We start from the raw sequence: 21,219 nt of genomic DNA on the forward strand, positions 1-21,219 counted from the left end.
TGTATGTGGATGATATGTTGCTAGTTGGAAATGAAAAAGAAATTATACAATATTTAAAGACCCAATTGTCCTCCAAATTTGACATGAAAGATCTTGGTGTTGCAAACTATATTTTTGGCATGGAAATTAAAAGAGACCAGACAAAGAGGAAGCTCTAGTTAAACCGAAGGAAGTATGTCGAGACAATATTGCAGAGGTTTAATATGAAAGATAGTTATCCAGTGAAGGTTCCTATTCCTGTAGGTGTGAGGTTATCTGCTGAACAGTGTCCCAAGACACAAGAAGAGGAAGATGACATGTCCTGTGTTCCATATGTAAGTGCAGTCGGTAGCCTAATGTATGCAATGATCTATACTAGACCAGACATTTCACATGCAGTGGGAGTATTGAGCGGGTTTATCTTGAAACCAGGGAAGGAGCACTAGACAACAACGAAGCGAGTTTTCATGTATTTGCGTGGCACTAGTGATTATGGTTTGTGCTACTAAGGAAGACCAGGATTGGACATAGTGTTGGATATTCGTGGCTTTTTTGATGCAGACTGGGCTGGAGATCTGGATCAGAGAAGATCTACAAGTGGGTCTGTGTTTAACCTATTTGGAGGTGTAGTCAGTTGGATGAGTAAGAAACAATTTGTAGTGGCACTATCAACTATAGAGGCATAATACATGGCAGCTACTCATGCAAGCAAGGAAGCAGTTTGGTTGCAGAGATTGTGTTCAAGAATGGGGTTAGTATAGGGAGCTATAAGGATAGACTGTGACAGCCAAAGTGCAATTTTCTTGGCAAAGAACCCTACACATCATTCGAAGACAAAGAACATTGATGTTTAGTATCACTTTGTGAGGGATATGATAGAAGACAAAAAGGTGTTGCTGGTAAAGGTGGAAACTTTGAAGAATACTGCAGATGCATTGACAAAATATATGAGCTTTGAGAAGTTCTCTTGGTGTAGAGAAACAATGGGCATTGCAGGGCTGGATAAATGACTAAGCTCTCTTGTGGCCCCTTGTGGAAAGAAAATAAGAAGTGGGAGAAAATTGGGTTGTATTATATTCTTTCCACGACTAACCCACGTAGCTAATCGGGGGTTCAGAGGGGGGGCAGAGCCCCCGCTTCGTTGTTTCGATTACATAGCGGGGGGGTCACAAGGGGGTTTGAGGGGTGCAGGTAACCCCACTATAGGTTGGGTAGACCTACCTATGGTTTTGTGCATGATTTTTCACACATGGTTTTGGATGCGATGGTTTGCTGTCCATGGTTTTGGACGCGGTGGTTTTCGGTCCATGGTTTCAGACGCGTTTGTTTTCGATCCATGGTATTGGATGCTTCAGCATGTATAAATATGTATTGTAACATTGAAAGGAACATAATGAAAAATCAAATTGGCAGTCTCGGTTTTGGGATCCAAGGGAAAATATCTGTGTATATGTGTTTTATGTGTTATGCTCTCACATTGTTTATTTTATGTATTTTAGAATTCGTATGCAGGTAATTTTTGTATGGGGTTAAAATCTACAATTCTAAAAACAAAAAATAAACAATAGCAAGATCATAACACATAAAACAAAATATACAAATAGATTTTCCCCTGCATCCCAAAACCGGGACTACCAGATTCATTTTTCATTATATTACATATATATACATGTCGAAGCATCCATAAACCCTGATTAGAACATAATCATAGTTTCCTTGACCGGATCTACATAATACCGTGGACCGAAAACCATCGCACCCAAAACCATGTGCAAAATCCATGCACAAAACCATAGGTAATATAGGGTCCCGAATCCCATGCAGGGGAGACCCCTACATACCCCCTGACAGGGGGGCTGCTGCCCCCCCAACGACCCCCCCACTAGTCGTGGAAAGAATATAACACAAACCAACAAATATTTTAATTTCCCCGAGTTTAGACTTAGGAAGTCCATTAAAAATATTAATTATTTTAATAAAATATAATCTGGGTGGAATTTCACCAAACGATTTTTGGGTTCTTTAGAACTCATGTGCCTTAGCCTCTCCACCAATTTTCAAGACTGGATATCTTCTGATGCTACCAAAAACTTACAAAAGGTATGTTACTTTGTTTGATACTTTTCTTCAATATGATTGTGTCCCAGATTCTAAAACTTAGATATCTAGGACTTGATGAGCCTTGGCCAGAAAAATGGGAGAATTATATTTATATGGTTAAATGATTTAGGTCTATATTATGGGAGCAAGTTAATGATAGAGTGACTTGGTATTATAATTTATAGACACAAGACATTATAGCCAGATTAGCATATCAAGTATTTTGGAAGCCAGTATGTAGCATAGAGCTACATGGTGGAACAATTTTATATGAATAGGCCAAGGACATCTTAAATTTAGTTTTTTTTTTATGTGGATTTTGTTGTCAAACAAAATTATGGGATGGGGTGCTTGTAGAAAGAGAGGATGGAATAGGCCCAACATATGTATGTTGTATAAGAGAGAATAAGAAACCATTCCCCAACTTTTTGTACATTGTCCTGTCTCAAACTTTATTTGGAAATAGGTGAAGAATGAGTTGAATTGTTTGGGAAATTGGTAGGTTTTAAAAATTGAAGAGAGTCTTTGGTGTTGGATAAAAAGATTTGTATGTTCCAAGTTCAAATTCCATCCTTTCTCTGTTTTATGGGGATTATGGATTTCTAGAAATGCAATTTTATTTAAGAACGCCTACATTAATTTTACATTACAATCTCAAAAAATAAGCAGTGCATTTCTGGAAAAAAATAAGCTAGAGAGGCCAAAGAAAATAAGGCAAGCACAATATATTCAATAGAAAGAAAATTTCCCCCATTGGAATTTTTAATGGAGCATGTTCTCAAGGTTAATGTGGAGCATAAATGGCCCTTTATCTTTCTTCTTCTCATTATATTTTAATAAAATAGGGGTTAGGGATGGACACTAATCAAAAGGAAAAATTGATTAGTCTTTGGAGTCTCTTATATTTATCTAGAATGAAGAAGTTAAAGAAGATTAGAATTTTTGGAGATTCAAAGGCAAGCACGGAATGGTCTCACATAAGATTTCAATTACATGTTTTGAATTTAGAACCTTGGAAACCTAAAATTCGAGCCTTGCAAGAGGAATTTGATGATGTGTAATCTTTTCATCTTGTCAGGGAATCAAATTCTTTAGTTGACTTCTTATTAAAACATGAAACTCTATTAGGAAATAGGTTTGTGGAGATCGTTGAATTTAGGGATCATCAAATGATATCCCGATATTCTATTTTTTTGTTTTAATCCTCTTCCTCCTCTTTTTTTATATTCTTAAGCATATTTTATATAAATATCAAAATTAGAATGTACTTTTTTTTATAAAAGAAGATTGTACTGAAGGAGTTCATAGAAGGACTAGACATTGTATCTTTTGATTCCATAAATAACAAAGATACATTTTATCTTTGGAAAAAAAAAAAAAATCGTTATTTTAATATTTTATTAATGTATTTTTCCTGTTAAATTACTATTTATGAGGAGTTTTAAAAAAAATCATTTATAAAGATTTTTTTTCTTTCTTTCACTTTAAGATGATATAAAATGTGTTTCTCTTATATTGATTTTTTAATTTATACAAAATCATAGATATATAATAAAATAATCACACTTTTTTTTATGATATATAAACAAAAATATTTTATTGATATGGAGATGGGGTATATTGTTAAGGCACAACCTGATGTGAAGGTCATTGGTTCGAAAATTCGTGGGAAAATATTTAACCATGTTAAGGGTTGGTGTGGCCCATGTCAAGTGTGATCTTGAGGTGATTTTGATGGCTTAGAAACCCTCGGGTCACAATTTTTCAAACCAAAGATTATGCGCGCCGTCATCGCAGGGCATGCAAAATAAATAAATTATTGATGTAGTAGAGGATGAATAGATATAGTAATAGGAAATCATAGCCAAGATAAAGTTTATGAACAATAAAACCTGAGACATGTATAAAAGAATTTTTGGGAATATAGATTATAGTCGGAGAGCAGAGTTAATAGAATAGATAATATAACTTGATAAGAGTCGGTTAGATTTGTAAGAGGCTAATCTATATTTTTGTGACTTCCACACAAAAGAGGAGAATTAGTTTTATGAATATCACATGGTATAGTTTTTTGGTTGAAATTTTTAATTTATATCTTTAATATTGTTTGTACCTTTCATATTAACAATTGAAATATAATTTCATATGGACTGTAGAAATCATAATGTTGTTTGTACTTATGATAATCTAAATTATTAAGACTAATTTCTAGATTTCTTATAAAACTATGTTAAAATTACTAAATTCCAGTAATCTTTATGAGAATATTTATATTATTATCTAAATTTATGATAAGATAATATTTCATTAATAATTTTTAAATTATGGAAAAAAATCATATTAAAATAATGTAATTATTTTTTTTAAATTATTATTATAAAAAAATATTTTTTTTTTAAAATAATGTAACATTTTAATATATTAGTAAAAAATAAATTACTAGATTAAAAAAAATATAACTTTGAACCGAGTAAAGAAAAAACATGCCAAAACCTTTGAGAACTAGAGACCAAATTATTTGACATCCTCACTACGCTTTTCAATAAGGGTAGTTGTGGACCAACGAGTCCCTACCCTATCTTGACATAGTGCTTCCCCATAAGTAAAATCAAATCCCAATCACCATTTTGAATATGTAGTAAATTGTTCATACCTATGAGATTAGAAAATAAGTAACTCTAAAGTTAAAAATAAAATAGATAGTTGGTTTCTTAAAAATTAGAAATCAAAATGTATAGTATCTCGATTTGGAAAACATGTAGGCTTTAGCTGTTTTGTTAGGATTTTGGCTTTAGCCTTTTGTTCTACGTCTTCTAGATTCAATTTCTCACCACAAAATTGTATAAAAGCTATAGGAAAATGAAAGAGGTATCGTCTTGATCGAATTTTTTTTGATTAGAAATTGAAATAGACTTATATATAACAAACATAAAAAGTGATTGTAACTTTTCTAGATTTCAACTCGACAAAATTTATATAGAAAAATATAAAATTTGATAAGGTGTAAATTAGTAACTTTGTGTGGAATTTAGTCGCATCATGTCTACATATTTTATTGATAACATAATTCTATTGATAACATTTTGTTGTTAGAAATATTTTTTTTATCCACCATTAAAACTACTCTAAACCTAAACATAATCTAAAACAATAATTTAATAACAAACTTAAAACTACTTACCATTTGTATCCATTTGCATAGTCTAAGCAATATTCCATTATGATTTTACTCTATATGGAATTACCTTTATTCATTTTATAATTATAAAATAACATGATACATGGAAGATTAAGTGAAAGTAAAGAAAATGCCCATGACAAAGTCTATCTAGTGCCTTAAGTAATAGAAAAACGTTAACAACATAATTTGGAAATGCACACAATAATTAAAAAGGTAGTCTATAAATGTTTAGATTTTGGAGGTGCTTCATTTTAGTGAAACATATGGATTTTCAAGAAAAAAAAATCATGGAAGAATAGGCATAACTTTGATATTCAAGTCACCAAGGGATGAGTGTTCAAAGGAAGCTATGGAAATTATCCCTTTCTCTTTTTTGGGCCCATAAATGAGAGGAGGGTACTTGGATTTTTTTCCTAACTTTTGGAAAGGAGAGGGATAGGGTTATTTTTCATAAGTTTATGAATGCATGTAACTAAAAGTGATGAGATTTAACCCTCTGCCTTTGAGTGAGTAGTTCATCATGTTTCTCTATGCCATTGTGTTATCATTTTGTTGACGGTGCTAGAAAATTCCAACATATAAGGGGTCTTCCCAATATGAAGTCCTAATTAGACCTCACACCATTTGATGTAGAAGCCCCATTTTAAATACGACCCGACTGCCATAATCTTAAAGATTTTCCTTGGATGTAATTAAGCTGAGAGGCTCATTCTACAACCCAATATGAGAGGCATGTGTAAGTTTGTCCGTCCTTCTATTCCCCTTTAAAATAAAAATAAAAATAAATGTTAAAAATTATGTTCTAAATAGAAAAATAATGCGAGCTATAATAATAAAAAAATGAATATGTTGTAAAGTAATTAGAAGTAAAATTGTCTATACATTATATATCATTTTAAAAAAATAAGTTTTTATGGTTAGAACGTTTATTTGGTCCTATATATACTCTATTTAGCATTCAAAAATACAAGTTCAACAATGAAAATTAACACATTGTATTTTACACTCTAAAGAAATTTGCACGTGAATAAATTTGATCCCTCTCAGCTCAAGTTAGATCCATACTTAAGATGGATCTATACTAGTAATTATTACAAGAGAGGAACATGCATGTAATTTCAGATGAGAAAGTAAATTCAATTGCAATATGTATCAAGGTTCTTTCCCTAGAAGGGAAATGAAAGTGACTCTTTAGAAGAAAAATAATAGTACTATCCTAATAAAGACACACACAAATATATATGAAAGAATAATTAACCATCTAGCGAAATAGTTCACATAGACATATGGATCATTAAAGCAAATACAACACACACCCAACAAGATAAGTACAAGATCCAAAGAAACAGTTCAGTTTTGTTAGCAATTAAGAATATAAACGTATACCACAAACATCTAAAGAATAGTTTTACAATATTCACAATACATGCATGAATGTTTTTTGTCTTAATGAGCTTTGATTATTGAGCGAAATTTCCAAGATACATCATTACAATGAGACACCACTAGCCCCAATAGTGGAGCATTAAGCCACTACTTTCTCCTCAAAAGAAAAATCTCCTCTCTAATGCCTAGTTTGAGAAGCCAAGGTGAAAATTACCTTACTTGAGTAATGAGGATTCTTTTACAACTAGAGGGGTGACCTTTCATATCCCCATGAATCTTGAACTTACCTCGTGACTCTTAGACTTCTAGACTAGTAATAATTACTAGTGAACGACATTTGAACTTATAAATGAATTTTGGACCTTTCATAGTGAGTCTTTTGTCCATATATTGTTGGACACCTAATCCTCAATGGGTTAGTGTGGAAGTCGAATGGACAAAACCAGTCCAAGAGACCTTGGGATCTGAAACCCAAGAGTCACATAATGTACTATAAATGTATATCTCATGTTAATAAAAAAAATTGAATTGCATGTTTTATCTTTCATATTATCTTTGCTGTCCATGTGTGTTTAACATGGTATCAGAGCGGGCGATCTCCTGCCCTGCTCAAATATGAGCCACTTGTTTTCGGTGGCCTTTCTTACATGCCAGTCCTATACATTCATATAATTGTCAGTACTGCTATATTAGGAGGTGCCTGACAGTCCCTGCGATTCTTGACCTACACTCTGATGTTTACCAAATATGCATCTGTTAGCGTGCATGCAATTCTGAAATTAGTCAGAAATTTGTGGCGACCACAGTGCGTTTAAATGCTATACCACTGCATATCACTCTGTTAGTCGTATGTTACGTTGAATCTCACCCCCTCTGTCCATAACGCATCTGTCATAACGCTCTCTGGCGCACCAGCACTGTCTCTGTCCATATACGCTCCATTTAAAAGTGCTGCACCACCTGCTTTGTACCTTTATTCCTTCAGACCTGCTCCACCTGCGATTTAGCGTTATTCATTGCCAGACCTGCTCCATCTGTGATTTTCCATATAATGAACTGCGCTGCTGATGGTGTCAGCTGCCTGAAGCGGATTCTAAATCGTTCTGTTGGGTGTCAGTATATGTTTTATTCTTGCAGTGAATAGTCCGCCCTCCAAATTGTTTGGTATAGTCTGCCCTCCAAAACCGTTGGGTGAATATTCCGCATATTTCAAGAAAATGGTTGCTGCGATTGAGGCCATGAAGATCACCAGATATTTTCTGCGAGACTCCATCTTGATTTCTTCCATCGAGACTGTTGTGGCTGAAGTTTCTCTCAATTGCGTCTTTTCTATTTCTTTTTATGTCCATAAACCCTGAGCTGCGTGTCCTCAAAAGTCGTCACATTGTTATCCTGGCCTTTATTTACAATGATTATCGATCTAAGCTTTCATCCTTCATCGGCCGAAGCGAACTGCTCAGAAAACCTCTCCATTCTCTTGCGCAGAGCTAAATCTGACTCGGTTTCTCCTGGCAGTTTGAATCTTGCAATTGGTTTCTTGCACACTCCGCAGTGCAGGCTTCCATGGCAGACTACCACTATGAGGAACAGCGTCCGCACCCTCTGCCTCTGGCTGGGATTCCGCATTGGTGAGGTACGCGTCCAGAATCTTTTCGGCGGTCTCAGATCCATCCTGGTCTGACATAGCTGGGCTTTCGTGAGACGGATTTTAAGTCGAACGGCTCCATCCTCCGCTCCTGTCTGATTGGGCTGCGCAGAAGGCGAATTAGTCAAAGAGGGATTGTCAGGAGCTGGAAATAGTTTTGGGGAACGAGCATATTTCCTTTACTACTTCCAAAAGCCATTTCAATCCAGCAGAAGGCGAAACTTTCAAATCCGGCAAGCTTCCATTTATTTTCTTACTGTTCCATCCGTTTGGTGCTTCATCTTCTCCTGTCACTCAGAATTCAAATATATAAAATCCATGGAATTCGCCAGCCTTCGAAGTTTGTGTGTATATTGATCATCATTATTATTATCGATATTGTTGGGCGCTATTATAGTTTGCCCTACGTTAGAGGCCCAATTCCCTTCATCGAATCATCACAGCCGTTCCACCTGCATAATGGGCCTTTGGGATGCCTTTCTGAACCGTCTGCCTCGTCTGCGATAGTGAAAACCCCGATGCCATACGTTTCATCACCTATCGAACGACAGTGAAAGAAGAATGTTCCGTCGTAAGAAACAGGTTTATCGTACACTCTAAAATCGTCCGAAATGTATCCCACGATATTCCATCTCTTCCGGGAAGGTTCGTAAATTTGCACCATCCGAGGTCCGATCAGATTTACAACGACAACTCTGTACGAAGCGTCAGAGTTGTTAATCTTATCGAGAACGTTGAAGCCAAAGTTTAGAGCGGGAATATCAACAAATGCTTTTGTATAAGGATTGCAGATCCTTCCGTCTAAGGAATTTTTTTTCCTGTGGCCAAGATGAGTCCTGGAATGGCCTGGTGGCAATAAAACCTACAGGGTATCCTCGTCCAGTCCTCCATGAAAGAAAGCGTGAAGAAGGATTTAATCCAGGTGCGTGTGTAGAAACAGAATGTCATCCATGGCATTTCCGGACCGTCACCGCACAATACAAGCCGTGGCTGCTTCTGGGTGAGAGACACCTTGGCCCACATTGATAGGAAATCATTCGAGGAAAGCAAGTCGTTCCATTGCTTGCAAACCAGGCGATACCTATACACATACTCCACAGGCAGCCGAGCAAATATCTCCATTTCAACGTCAGGTGGTGCTACGTTGAACCATGAAACGATTTCAGCTGTGTTCTGCATGTCCATATCTATAACAGAACAGATGTGAAGATTTCTGAATGCCTGCCTCACAAATTGAATATATTTTCTGTCTTATCTTGCAAACCTGAAAAACTTGTCACAAAAGAACTTGTCGTCAGCATTAAGCATGTACAGCTTGTTTCATTTGTAAGTGTTCCCTGAAATATTTTATGAACCCAGCTGAGAACAGATGGCATCTGGCTCCAAGAATGTAGTGTTGTAGATTGACAGAAATTAAAAACAAGGCACTGAAAATACCAGTTGCGCCTTGTGGGCGAGGAAGGGTTAGCTCTAGTTGAGGTTCTCATGAACAGGACATGAATTCAATTTTTTAAACAGGTTGAGGTAGTATTTATTTATGTCTTTACATGCACCATTTTGCATTGGGAATCTACCTTTTGAGTTTCTCCTCAACAGTTTAAGCTCACTATTTTTAGCCAAATTTTTAAGTGGTATATGTTGAAAGTTGGTCTTAACGGTTGCTCCAAAGCCTACCATTAAGGCTTGATATTGTTTGTAGAAGAAGATATTGCATAATGGCTCACATTCTTTATTTGCCCACTGCTAAGAAAAATGGCTAAGCTTGAAAGAATATTAGAGTTATTGAGAACTCTAATCGTATCCACTGTTGATAGCGCAATCATAATCAATAAAGACATTATTGCTGACATTCAAAAATGTATACAAAATGCACAAGAAAAGATAGAGCTTTTGCAGCTTGAGACAAAGCTACAGCAGGAAGAATTACACAAATGGAGTCATCATTCTGAACCTGTTTCTGTTCAGAACAATGAAGCAGACTCCCATAAACAGCATGTCAATATTGTTCAAGTTCATTCAGATTTAGTACCCAATAAAGCAGCAGTTGTACATGCAGATGCAGAAACTCAGTCTGCACTTCCCAAGCCCATCATCAGACCTTGGGAACAGCTTGTCCACAACAAGCACAGAACTGGTCTTGGATATGACAAGGACTTTTCCTTTCATATTCCAGACTACTCAAAGCCCATTCAGTTTCAGAGTGCTGGATTCATTCATGATAGTTCACCTGCTCCTCATGACAGTGCAGCTTCAGCTGTTCCAGACTCTGCCCCTCTTCCACAGCAGCAACAACAACAACAACAACAGATCGTGAAATGCCAACACTGTGACCGAGTTGGCCATTAGAATGATCACTGTTTTGATCTTCATCCATGTAAGCACTGTCATAAAACTAGCCATTCTTCACACAGATGCTTCAAAAACAAACGTCATGCAAGAACAAAGATTCATCTTGGATGGATCGCTTCTTGGCAATGGACATCAACAACCAAGAAGATATTCCAAACACATGTCAGAACTTGTTCCAGAATATTGAACAATCTTGCAGTTGAGTTTTCTCCATCATCTCACCTTGTATCTGACAGGGGGGGAAATGATGGTCATCTACAAGCTTCAAAGTCACATCAAGCGAGCCTGAGCCACAACCTGCCACACCAGTTTCAGAGTTGTATCCAGAGACAAAGATGCCCCTGAGCATGCCTTCAGTTGGCAATCTGGGACACTTCCTCTAGCAGAAGACTTCAGCTTCTAGCCAGTTTTGGAAGAGTTCCAGGAACAAAATTGAGAACACTTCCTCTAGCAGAAGACACCATCTTCTTGCCAGCTTTGGAAGAGTTCCAGGAATTGCATTAAGCATTCCAGATTTGTTGGTCATCCTTAAACCATCACAGGTTGAGACTTCCCTTTTCAGGTTGAAGTTTTACCTTTTATGCGGGGTGAGACCTCCCTTTTATGGTTGAAGGTTTCCCTCTTTAAAACAATAGGATCACTTCCTCTAGCAGAAAACTTCAGTTTCTTGCCAGTTTTGGAAGAGTTCCGGGAACTGCACTAAGCGTTCCAGTGTTGGTGGTCATCCTTAAACCACTGCCCTTTATACCAACATTTCATAGAGCACATTCAGCCTAGTGCTGCCATGCATTTTTTGCACATTTTGTATTACAACACTCTTCTTGGACTCATACATAACCCTTCGGATTAAGGGGGGGAATGTTGGACACGTAATCCTCAATGGGTTAGTGTGGAAGTCGAATGGACAAAAGCAGTCCAAGAGACCTAGGGATCTGAAACCCAAGAGTCACATAATGTACTATAAATGCATATCTCATGTTAATAAAAAAAATTGAATTGCATGTTTTATCTTTCATATTGTCTTTGTTGTCCATGTGTGTTTAACATATATAACTCTTTGAATTCCACATATTTATATTTATATTTATAATATTTTATAAAATACATAATTATTTTCCACGTCATCATATTATGGGGACAATAAGACAAGGCATTAGAATTGATTTCTTTGAGTCTAATGGCTTGTAGCATGAAGTTATTCGAGAAGTGATGACACTGGCACTATGTCTTCAACACTTGTAACATATCTTGCATTCCTTCAATTAAAGAAACATGGTGCCTTTTTCTTCAAGAATACATTATTTGATAGTTCTCTTGACAAATATCCTCAAACATCTTCCGCCATTCTTACTGAAAACACCTGCAGGTAAGGATCATTGATGACAAGAAAACATTAGCCCGAAAATCTTCTACTCTACTGTGATTCATGCAATGCACCAACTAAGGATCAACAATGCACAAGAGGGAGAGAGAGAGAGAGAGAGAGAGAGAGAGAGAGAGAGAGAGAGAGAGACCTTCTAGTTGTTGAGCACACTTGGAGGAGTCAGGGAGGAAAGGACGAGAGAGAGAGAGAGAGAGAGAGAGAGAGAGAGAGAGAGAGAGAGAGAGAGAGAGAGAGAGAGAGAGAGAGAGAGAGAGATAGAGAGAGAGAGAGAGAGACCTTCTAGTTGTTGAGCACACTTGGAAAGGACTTCTCACTGAAACTGCACTATGTGCAACTTTGGAAGAGGAGGAGATAGGGTGAGTGCATGGTGCATTTTCAGGAGGTAAGGCTGCAAAGGTCGTCATTCACCAAGACTATTCCATGCCCTAAGGAGGAAGGTGAGGGACACAAAGAGGGTGAAAGGTGAATTTATAAGGCACAAGGAGAGACATCACTACCCATTGGAAGTGTGCAGTGTGTAACACTAGGCAACTAGGGGTAGGGCTAATGCAGGGAGGAAGAGTAAGCTACAAGGAGAGGGGTCTTGCTGGCTAGAATTGTGCAGAGTGTAGAAGAGAGTAGGAAGGCTTAAGGTATCACATAGCATAACTATAGCTAACAAGAAGGGTCACTACTAGGCTCTAGGAGTGTGCATTGTACCCTTCCTAGCCCAAAGGGAAAGCTGCAAGGTCAACAAAATGATTAAATGTGGAAGAGTGAAACATGGAAAAAAAAGATGAGTTAGGGGTATGATCAAGATTTACACATCTCAACTAATCAATAAAACTTAGACATGATGCAAGACCGAGCAATATACATCATAACACTAGTTCACAAACATTCTCCAAGTGCAACAAGCAAAGCATGAGTAGTTGTGACACAATGTTGTTTTGTGACTAAAAAGTGCACTATGACTCAAAAGTGCACTATAGCTACTCTTGGTGATTCAAAGACACTTAAGTAAGGGACATGAACAAGACAAACAAAAGTAAAAATATAAAATGACACTAGACGACCAAAAGTGACACTTCACATGATGGTAGGTAGGATCCAAAATTCAAACTTAGCCAAACGTTTGGAGAGTGTTGTAACAACGAGAACACATTTTTTGAATCTATATCGAAGAAGGATTGTAAGTGGGTGCCAGAATATCCCTTTGCATTTTATATCGATCATTGGATTCAATTTCTTACTCTAAGTTAGGTTATGCATCTTATATGTTTTCTACATAAATCAATTTTATGTAAATATTGTGTAGTTACCCATATTTACATATTTTAATTTAAGTTCAAATAATATTTAAGTAATTTATCATGAGATAATACATGATATTACGTTCAAGAAACCCATCCACAATTTGATGGAAATTATGGACATGATTATTCAAGACCCCTCACTATCATAATTATTATCATAATTAGGAGCATATCCACGAATATATCACATTCATAATTAGGATCATATCTATGAATATAGCACATCTTTTGATGGATTGTGAGTAGTTAGAAAATTGTGAATAATCCTAAATGAACAATTTACAAACCCTATTAAAGGGGGAAGAAGCATGAAACCGTGTTATGGGCATTCTTCCATTCTATGGATAACTTTTTAATTCTCAACTATATAGCGGGGAGAGGATACTATCAAATATTCTTATTAAACAAGATGAATTTGGCCAAGCATACATGTCTTACTTCTAGCTTAGTGAGAATCAAATAAAATTCCATCGAAGTTGGTACCTTACTACCATTTCCTCTTATACCAAAGATATTTTCATTTATCAAATTTTGATGTGTATTTCTAATCAGTTGAATTTTAACAAAATTCTAGATAAGGTCATGATCACATATTTGCATCAAGCAACTATTAATTCAAAATATAATACAATTTTTTTACAACATGAGGCATCTCAACCTATGCAACTAGTTATATTAACACATCCATATATTTGACACAAGCATTTTATGAAAACTGAAAAAACCCAAGACATATTATTTGCAATTGGACATGTGAAAGACATGCAGGAAATCTATTGAAAGAAACATGTTTTCTCCAGGGATGTGAGTAAGGAGGAGCTTAATAGCTCATAATGTATCTCCTTATAAATCCCTCATTTTCAACTTTTTGTTTGATCTTCTAATTTTGTGGTTTATACTGTCATCACACTTATCTAGACTATCATGCTTAGTTGCAAGAATTTCGACTTAGGGCGATGAAGAAATAACATGTTGAAAACTAGGGAATGTTGAAGTAGGGCTCGGATTTGATGGTATAGTGGTGATATTTACAAATTTATGGGTGCATCATACGATGATTTTCTATTTATGAGTTTAGGACCTATGAATGTCATGCCTTGTTATTTTCTAGGGTTAGCTATTCTAAAAAATAGGTATATGGAGGGTATTTTATGAAGATCACTCCCTTTCCGCCTACTTCTTATTCAGTGACAATCTCAAAATGAGAAGTAATATCAAGCATCATGGTATAAGAGAGGTGAGGCTTTATGGGACATACTTTATATGCAACAGATCAATTGGAAGAGGTCAAACAAATATTTTGACATGAATATAAATCTAAAATGTTCTTGTCCTCACATATATATATATATATATATATATATATATATATCTATATATATATATATATATATATATATATATATATATATATATATATATATATTGATCTCCTCCCACAAATAGCGGCGGTGTGATAAGAGAATTTCATATAATTTGGTGAAAAAGGGAGAACATTGACAACCCATGTCAACAAGCTACAAGGAGAAGGAAGGGAATTTACACCTCAAATTTCAGTATTTCAGGGACATTGATAAGGAGTAGTTGGAGGTTGACTAAGGTCTTGAGGCTCCTTCCTCTGGTGACTCTAGGTATGAATCATTTTTCTATAGTAAGGAGGGAGGGAAAGAGTACATTCATGTGAATAAGAGTAAGTCATCCCGGAATGAGAAGATGCCAAGTGATTGAGAGTCATAACCTAGAAAGTATGGTCCCATATTTTTAGTGATGGGATTTGATCTATATTTTGTATTCCAAAGATAAAGTATCTTGAAAGAAAATAGAAAATTAAATTTCCTTAATAACATGTTAGACAAGAAATCAAGGCCAAGAAAGTATTTGTCTAGGAAGATATAATTAAATAAGCATATAATTGTAACTTACCATGCATTTTAGAATGTCAAGGCTTACAATGCCAAGTTGTTCCCCTTCCTTATCTAAGGAGTTGTTCTTCATACTCTTTTATAGAGAGGGTGATTTGAAAGCAAATAACAAATTTGATTTCTTGAATGATAGGTTAGACAAAAGGTCAAGGTTCATAAAGTGCCTAAATAAGAATATATATATGTATAGTTAAATAAGCAATCAATTGAAGCTTTCAAGGCATGCAATTTATAAAGTTTATGTTTATATTGTTAAGATACTCTCTTTCTTTATACATGGAGCTACTCCTTGGACTCTTTTATAGAGAAAGATAACCTGTTATAAGTACTCATCATAGAAGATGAAGATTGCAATATTGCACATAGCAACATATGAGTGTATCATAAACCTAATAATAAATACATTGCCACAGTACATGTCACAAAACTTATGAATATGATATCACATTGTTGCTACATAAGGACATATATGAAAATGGAGAAGATAAATATAATAAATATGTATTACAAATTATATATATAAAAATTTACAAATTATCCAATATACTTGACAAAATATTAAATTAATATCAACTTTCAAATTAACATTACTTTACAAATTAGTGCTATAAATATATATCTCCATTATATACTTACTTTTCTAAATTTTAAACTACTCTAAGTAAAATGTCAATTTTTTTTATTTTTATTTTTATTTTGAGTTTTAAACTACCTTTAACTGGTCCAAATAAAACTTCAATAAATAAAACTTCAATTTTATTGTATTTATCAAAGCAAATTGTTGGTCATACCTAGTTTGTTAAGAAAAAGTACCGAATATAAAAATAATGTTCAAACTTTAAATGGTAAAAAAAAAAGACTACTGGTCTCCATCATAGCCAACGCCGACCAATAAAAATAAATATTGCAAAAGTAATATTTCTTTGGTTATATATCGTAAATGTAACTAGAACATTATTAAAATAATTAGAAAATAGGTTATTTTACCATGACAACTAATTATAATAAGTTGTAACCATTTATTGTTTTTACGATACATTGAAAAAGGCATCAAAATGATTTTTGAAATTATATGGAAAATAATTCTTGATTTTACTTTTGTGGTTTTTTTTAATATCAACTCACTCTTCAAATATAATATACAAGTAATAGTTTTAAATTAGAATTCATATTATACATAATATAATATACAAGTAATAGTTTTAAATTAGAATTCATATTATACATAATATTATAGAGTGCCAAGTTCTTATTAGAACGAGAGTTTCAAAATTGATGAAGGTTTTTCATTTCAGTGGTGTACTTTCACTTACAATTATCATCATTTTTGAAAGGAATTATTCTCTTACTACTAGTACGGCTATGAAAAGGAAATCTTGATATTCTTAAATTTTCTGATTTTTTTAAAGAAAAAACTTATTTTTTAATAAGTATTTTTAGATAAAAGATGATAAAATTCTCTATTTTAAGATGAGTTCATGTTTGAGAACAAGAATTTTAAAGAGTTCATATTTGTTAGGAAAATTTTGACATTAAAAATATATATTCTTAAAATCCAAAACCTAATTTCACCTTAAATTTTCTCATTTACATATTATCTTGTTTGCTAATTCTCATTTACATATTATCTTGTTTGCTAAACTTTCATTGAGATTAACTTTAACATGCCCAAGAATATGAGAAAAAACCAATTGGATGTAATCAAACTTTTATTTTTAAGTTTATAACCAAGGTAATATTATTCTATTTAAATATTGATAAATGAGGAAAGTGCACCAATAAAATTGGCAGTTGAACCCAAACTAACATTTTGGTGATGGACATAGTCATAAGGTTAAAGTTCTTAGTATCATGGAGTAATAAAAGACCTTCTACTGTTGAGAACTAAAAACCTTGTTCAAAACATTTTAGATAATCAACATGGTTTGAATAATAAATAGATCTTTAAATTGTAAATATATCTAACATTTTGGTGATGGACATAGTCATAAGGTTAAAGTTCTTAGTATCATGGACTAATAAAAGACCTTCTACTGTTGAGAACTAAAAACCTTGTTCAAAACATTTTAGATAATCAACATGGTTTGAATAATAAATAGATCTTTAAATTATAAATATATCTGATAGTATTTTTCGTAAAGACTAATAATAATTAGATGTAAAAAGAAAAAAAAATATTTAATGTAGATTTTACCATAATTGATTCATAGAATGAACTTAGTTGATCCATAGAATAAGGTTAGATCTATGACCCTTTACTTGTAAGCCTCCAACACCATAATTGAGAATAAGGTTAAATCTATAACCCTTTACTCAAAAGCCTCCAACACCATAATTAATTTTTTATTTTCAATCCTATACATGCTAAGACAATGGGGATATTCAAAAATAAAACTAGAAAGCTTATTACATTCTTAAAAGAACACCATAATTGAGAATAAGGTTAGATCTATGACCTTACTCGGAGGCCTCCAACCCCATAATTCATCCTATACACGCTAAGACAATGGGGATTTTCAACAATAAAAGTGGAGAGTTTATTGCATTTTTAAAAGAACACTGACACCATAGGCCGGCATCGAGAACGTGAATCCAACTGAAACACGCATTTCACTATACACAAAAGAAACTATATATGTTTTCCCTAACCACTAGGCTTAACTACGCTCTATTCATCAACTTCAAACTAGTTTGACTTGCAATCCATTCCTCTATATGATACTGCCACGGTAGGCCGGCATCAAGAACGTGAAGTCAACTGAAACACGCATTTTACAATACACAAAAGAAACAACATCTGTTTGTCGTACCCATTTAACATAACTATAGTCTATTCGTTAAGAACATATTTTATTTCGGAATCTTTGGTGGAACGCTTTGTATGAGTTGCAATGGCGATATCATTTATGAAGAAACTCATCGTTGTATTTTTCAATCCAGCTTTTCATGATCTTGATTTCCTTTGATCTCTGTTCTTTAAGCCATTCTGGATCATCTGGAGAAGAAGGCAATAGGTCTTGGCCATGGGTTCCTACAATTCATAATGTATCCACCACATACAGCTTATTAGAAGTTCGCTCCGGAGTTGTAATATGAATATTCAGTCCTTTCGGAAATCAATTTTCCACTTACCTTCTTCGGTAGGGAGTGCGACGATACTTTCAGATATATTCTCCACCACACTGCAATTCATCCCGTTAAAAGTGCGAACCGTTTAAAAAAATCCATTAAAGAAACTGATAACATGAGCGCTAGAAAATCCAAAGAATAAAAGCGTCCATGAAAAACTACCCTCCACTGCTCAATGGATCGCGCAAACCATTTGAGAAAATGATATTGCTCCCAAAGTGCTTCAGCACCTTTCGTATGTCCTGTGGGCACACAAATTATAATAAAATACATACTAAAAGCGTTGGTCAGATGTATAGACATACATACATTGATTTGTTAGTTTAGCACTTACATGGCCGCCATATTCCGTTGTTACCCAGTTGGGCCTGGGAAGCACTCCAAATTCAGTTTTACAATTATCGGCATAAGTCTTTAGATCAAATAACTTCAGGGGAAACATTGTTTTGTTGGGGTTCTGGCCAATCTGAGACACCATTTCTGTGCACGACTGCAAAACAAACAGAAAATGTCCTCCCGTTGATATTAATTTGACTTTCCATGCAGATTAAGATTTACCCATCTCAGATGTGCAATCAAACCTGCCAAGTCCATGCTCTCAAAGAAGAGTTCCCAATCCATTTAATCAGAGGAGAGATTGTAATTGGTAAGCATGACAAGTTGAAAACTGCTCCGACTAAGAAATTTGCTCCGGCTGACACCCGACCCAGAACGTCGGTACCTTTCGGGGCGCTGTCAATGGCGAAGCATGTCTGCAATAATTCAAGACGACGTTAAAGATATGGAAACGTTTTCTGTAATTTTCTTTACCATGCGTCTGCAGTCTAAATAAATGTGTATAAAATCAATCCATGGTAATTTCCCCTCTGAACTGTTCGCTGCTTACCCATTTGACAAAAGTGTAGTTAAACTGTGCTGCATCCGTGAAAAGACCAATCAGCGCATTTTCCAAGGCCTTTACGTCACTTATATTGCTGAGAAGGACGACAAAATGGTCAGTGTCGAACAGAGCCATCGTCTACGTTTTGGAAATATTTTTTTTTGTGGGTTCAACGAGGCAGGGATTAGTTTGAGATGGGAACTTTCTATAATTCAGACCTTTTCAGTATAATTCAACTATTTCAAAATTTATTCCAATCCTATTTGCTAATTTTTATTTCTTATCGAGTTGCAGCTTACGTGCAGGTATTAAATATCTTGGATAAATTTTGAAGGCCTCCTGGCTGAGAAGCAAGTTTGTCCATTGCTGTCCACGAATTTTTTATAGTTCTGTAACATCTCTTGCTCGTGTCCTGTACATGTTAAACACACAAACGCGGTGATATATCTAATGATTTTAGAGATAAAATCGTTCAGTGAAAGAAGCATACTTTGAAATCCTTTGCAACGACGGTATAGAAGTCATAATCAGGAGCGGCGCTGTCAAACATGAGAAGTGGGGCGGAAGATGCAAGTGCGCCTGCTGTAATGTGTGGGTACTTCAAACGAAACCATGCAGCTAGCACTGCAATCACACGGTCATAAATTTAAAACAGTGATAAACAGCTGAATTAATAATTCGATGCAACATGATTTAGGGTTGTTTAACATGAAATCAAATTATTTACTTCCTGCATATGATCCACCGAACGCGATCACTGGACTATTCTCCGCCGATAAATTCTTCTTAAAATCCATAATGAGAGTCGCGTAATCGGCCAATGCTTGCTCGGAAGTGAGATAGCCAGCTGTGCTTGCGTTTATTACAGGATTCGATACGTTACCTACTAAATCTGGCATCGACACCCCATAATACCGATGCTAAATAAAGAATATTTTTTACACAAAACAATAATTTAATATTAGAGGACGTATCTGAAACAAATGAAATTTTAGAAATTAAAACAAAACGAAAATTTAAATAAACGACCTATCTGCAACGAATTAAACTGAGCAGAATTAGATAAATAGAGGAAATTTTAAAATTGAAACTGGAATTCCGTTTAGTACGTGTTGAGTCCCACTTTTCATAGAAAAGTGAAGATAATTTTATTCAAGTTTGTTTCCATATTTCTACAAAATAAAAAATGAAAAAATAAACTGTGTACCTCAAGGAAGAGGATGAGTGCTTTAAAGTGGTGGGCAGTTTCGACCATCAAGCCGCCGGCCGCTCTGGTAGCAGCACCGATACATGTCTCTCCGCCCAGGTAGACAAAAATGGGAGAATTATTGAGAGGACCGCCCCAGAAAGTTGTATTGACAAGATATCTCTGTTGAAAGGTGGGAGGCTCTGATGCGAACGTAAAATGATCGAGAAGTTGAGTGTAATCATGTGTTTGGTATCCATTATAGTGGCAGAGGTCCGTTCCCTGATTCTGTAAACGATGAGTAGTACGCACGAACCTCATAGATAAAGGATCCACGCTAAAACAATCAATAACTCGACATGCTATTACCAGCATATATAAAGGTAGAAGCGCAGTTCGAAATTTATAAATCCCGAATCCCATTTTTTTGGGTTACTCTGGAGATATAAAAGTGTGAGAGAGTATACACAGCACAGCCCTGTATATATTCGCGAACAGTAAAACTATTTCTAGACTCTGAAAATTTGATGAACTTCTTACGTATATATAGATACATCATTCTAATAAAGGAAGTGCAATATTTTTTTTTTAAATAATAAGAAATTGTAAACGAGATGCATGAATAACGATGGAAAGGGTTTTATGTTTGACAATGAGATATTGTAAAGGATGTGATATGTATGCTATGACGCTCTAATTACATAAATAAATTTAATAAATTATATTATAGATGAAGTTTTATTTTATGGAAAAAATGATTTTTGAATAAAGTAAAAAGTTAGA

At 34.9% G+C, this 21,219-nt stretch overlaps 1 protein-coding gene across 1 annotated transcript; it reads right to left on the reverse strand.

The window, feature by feature from the left end:
• Window positions 1-18,141: 18,141 nt before the first annotated feature.
• LOC149258865 (uncharacterized) lies at window positions 18,142-20,859 on the reverse strand. The gene is made up of 10 exons (XM_089438271.1): window positions 20,458-20,859; window positions 19,978-20,170; window positions 19,741-19,874; window positions 19,550-19,662; window positions 19,257-19,344; window positions 18,952-19,122; window positions 18,705-18,860; window positions 18,533-18,612; window positions 18,374-18,423; window positions 18,142-18,272 (listed from the first exon to the last, which is right to left on the reverse strand). The coding sequence occupies exons 1-10, from the start codon at window positions 20,857-20,859 to the stop codon at window positions 18,142-18,144; spliced, it is 1,518 nt and encodes a 505-aa protein (XP_089294397.1).
• Between the last annotated feature and the right edge of the window lie 360 nt (window positions 20,860-21,219).

Source organism: Pinus tabuliformis, chromosome 6 (assembly GCF_031772625.1).
Source record: "Pinus tabuliformis cultivar Carrire ecotype Pingquan chromosome 6, CPIR1, whole genome shotgun sequence".
Taxonomy (NCBI): domain Eukaryota; kingdom Viridiplantae; phylum Streptophyta; class Pinopsida; order Pinales; family Pinaceae; genus Pinus; species Pinus tabuliformis.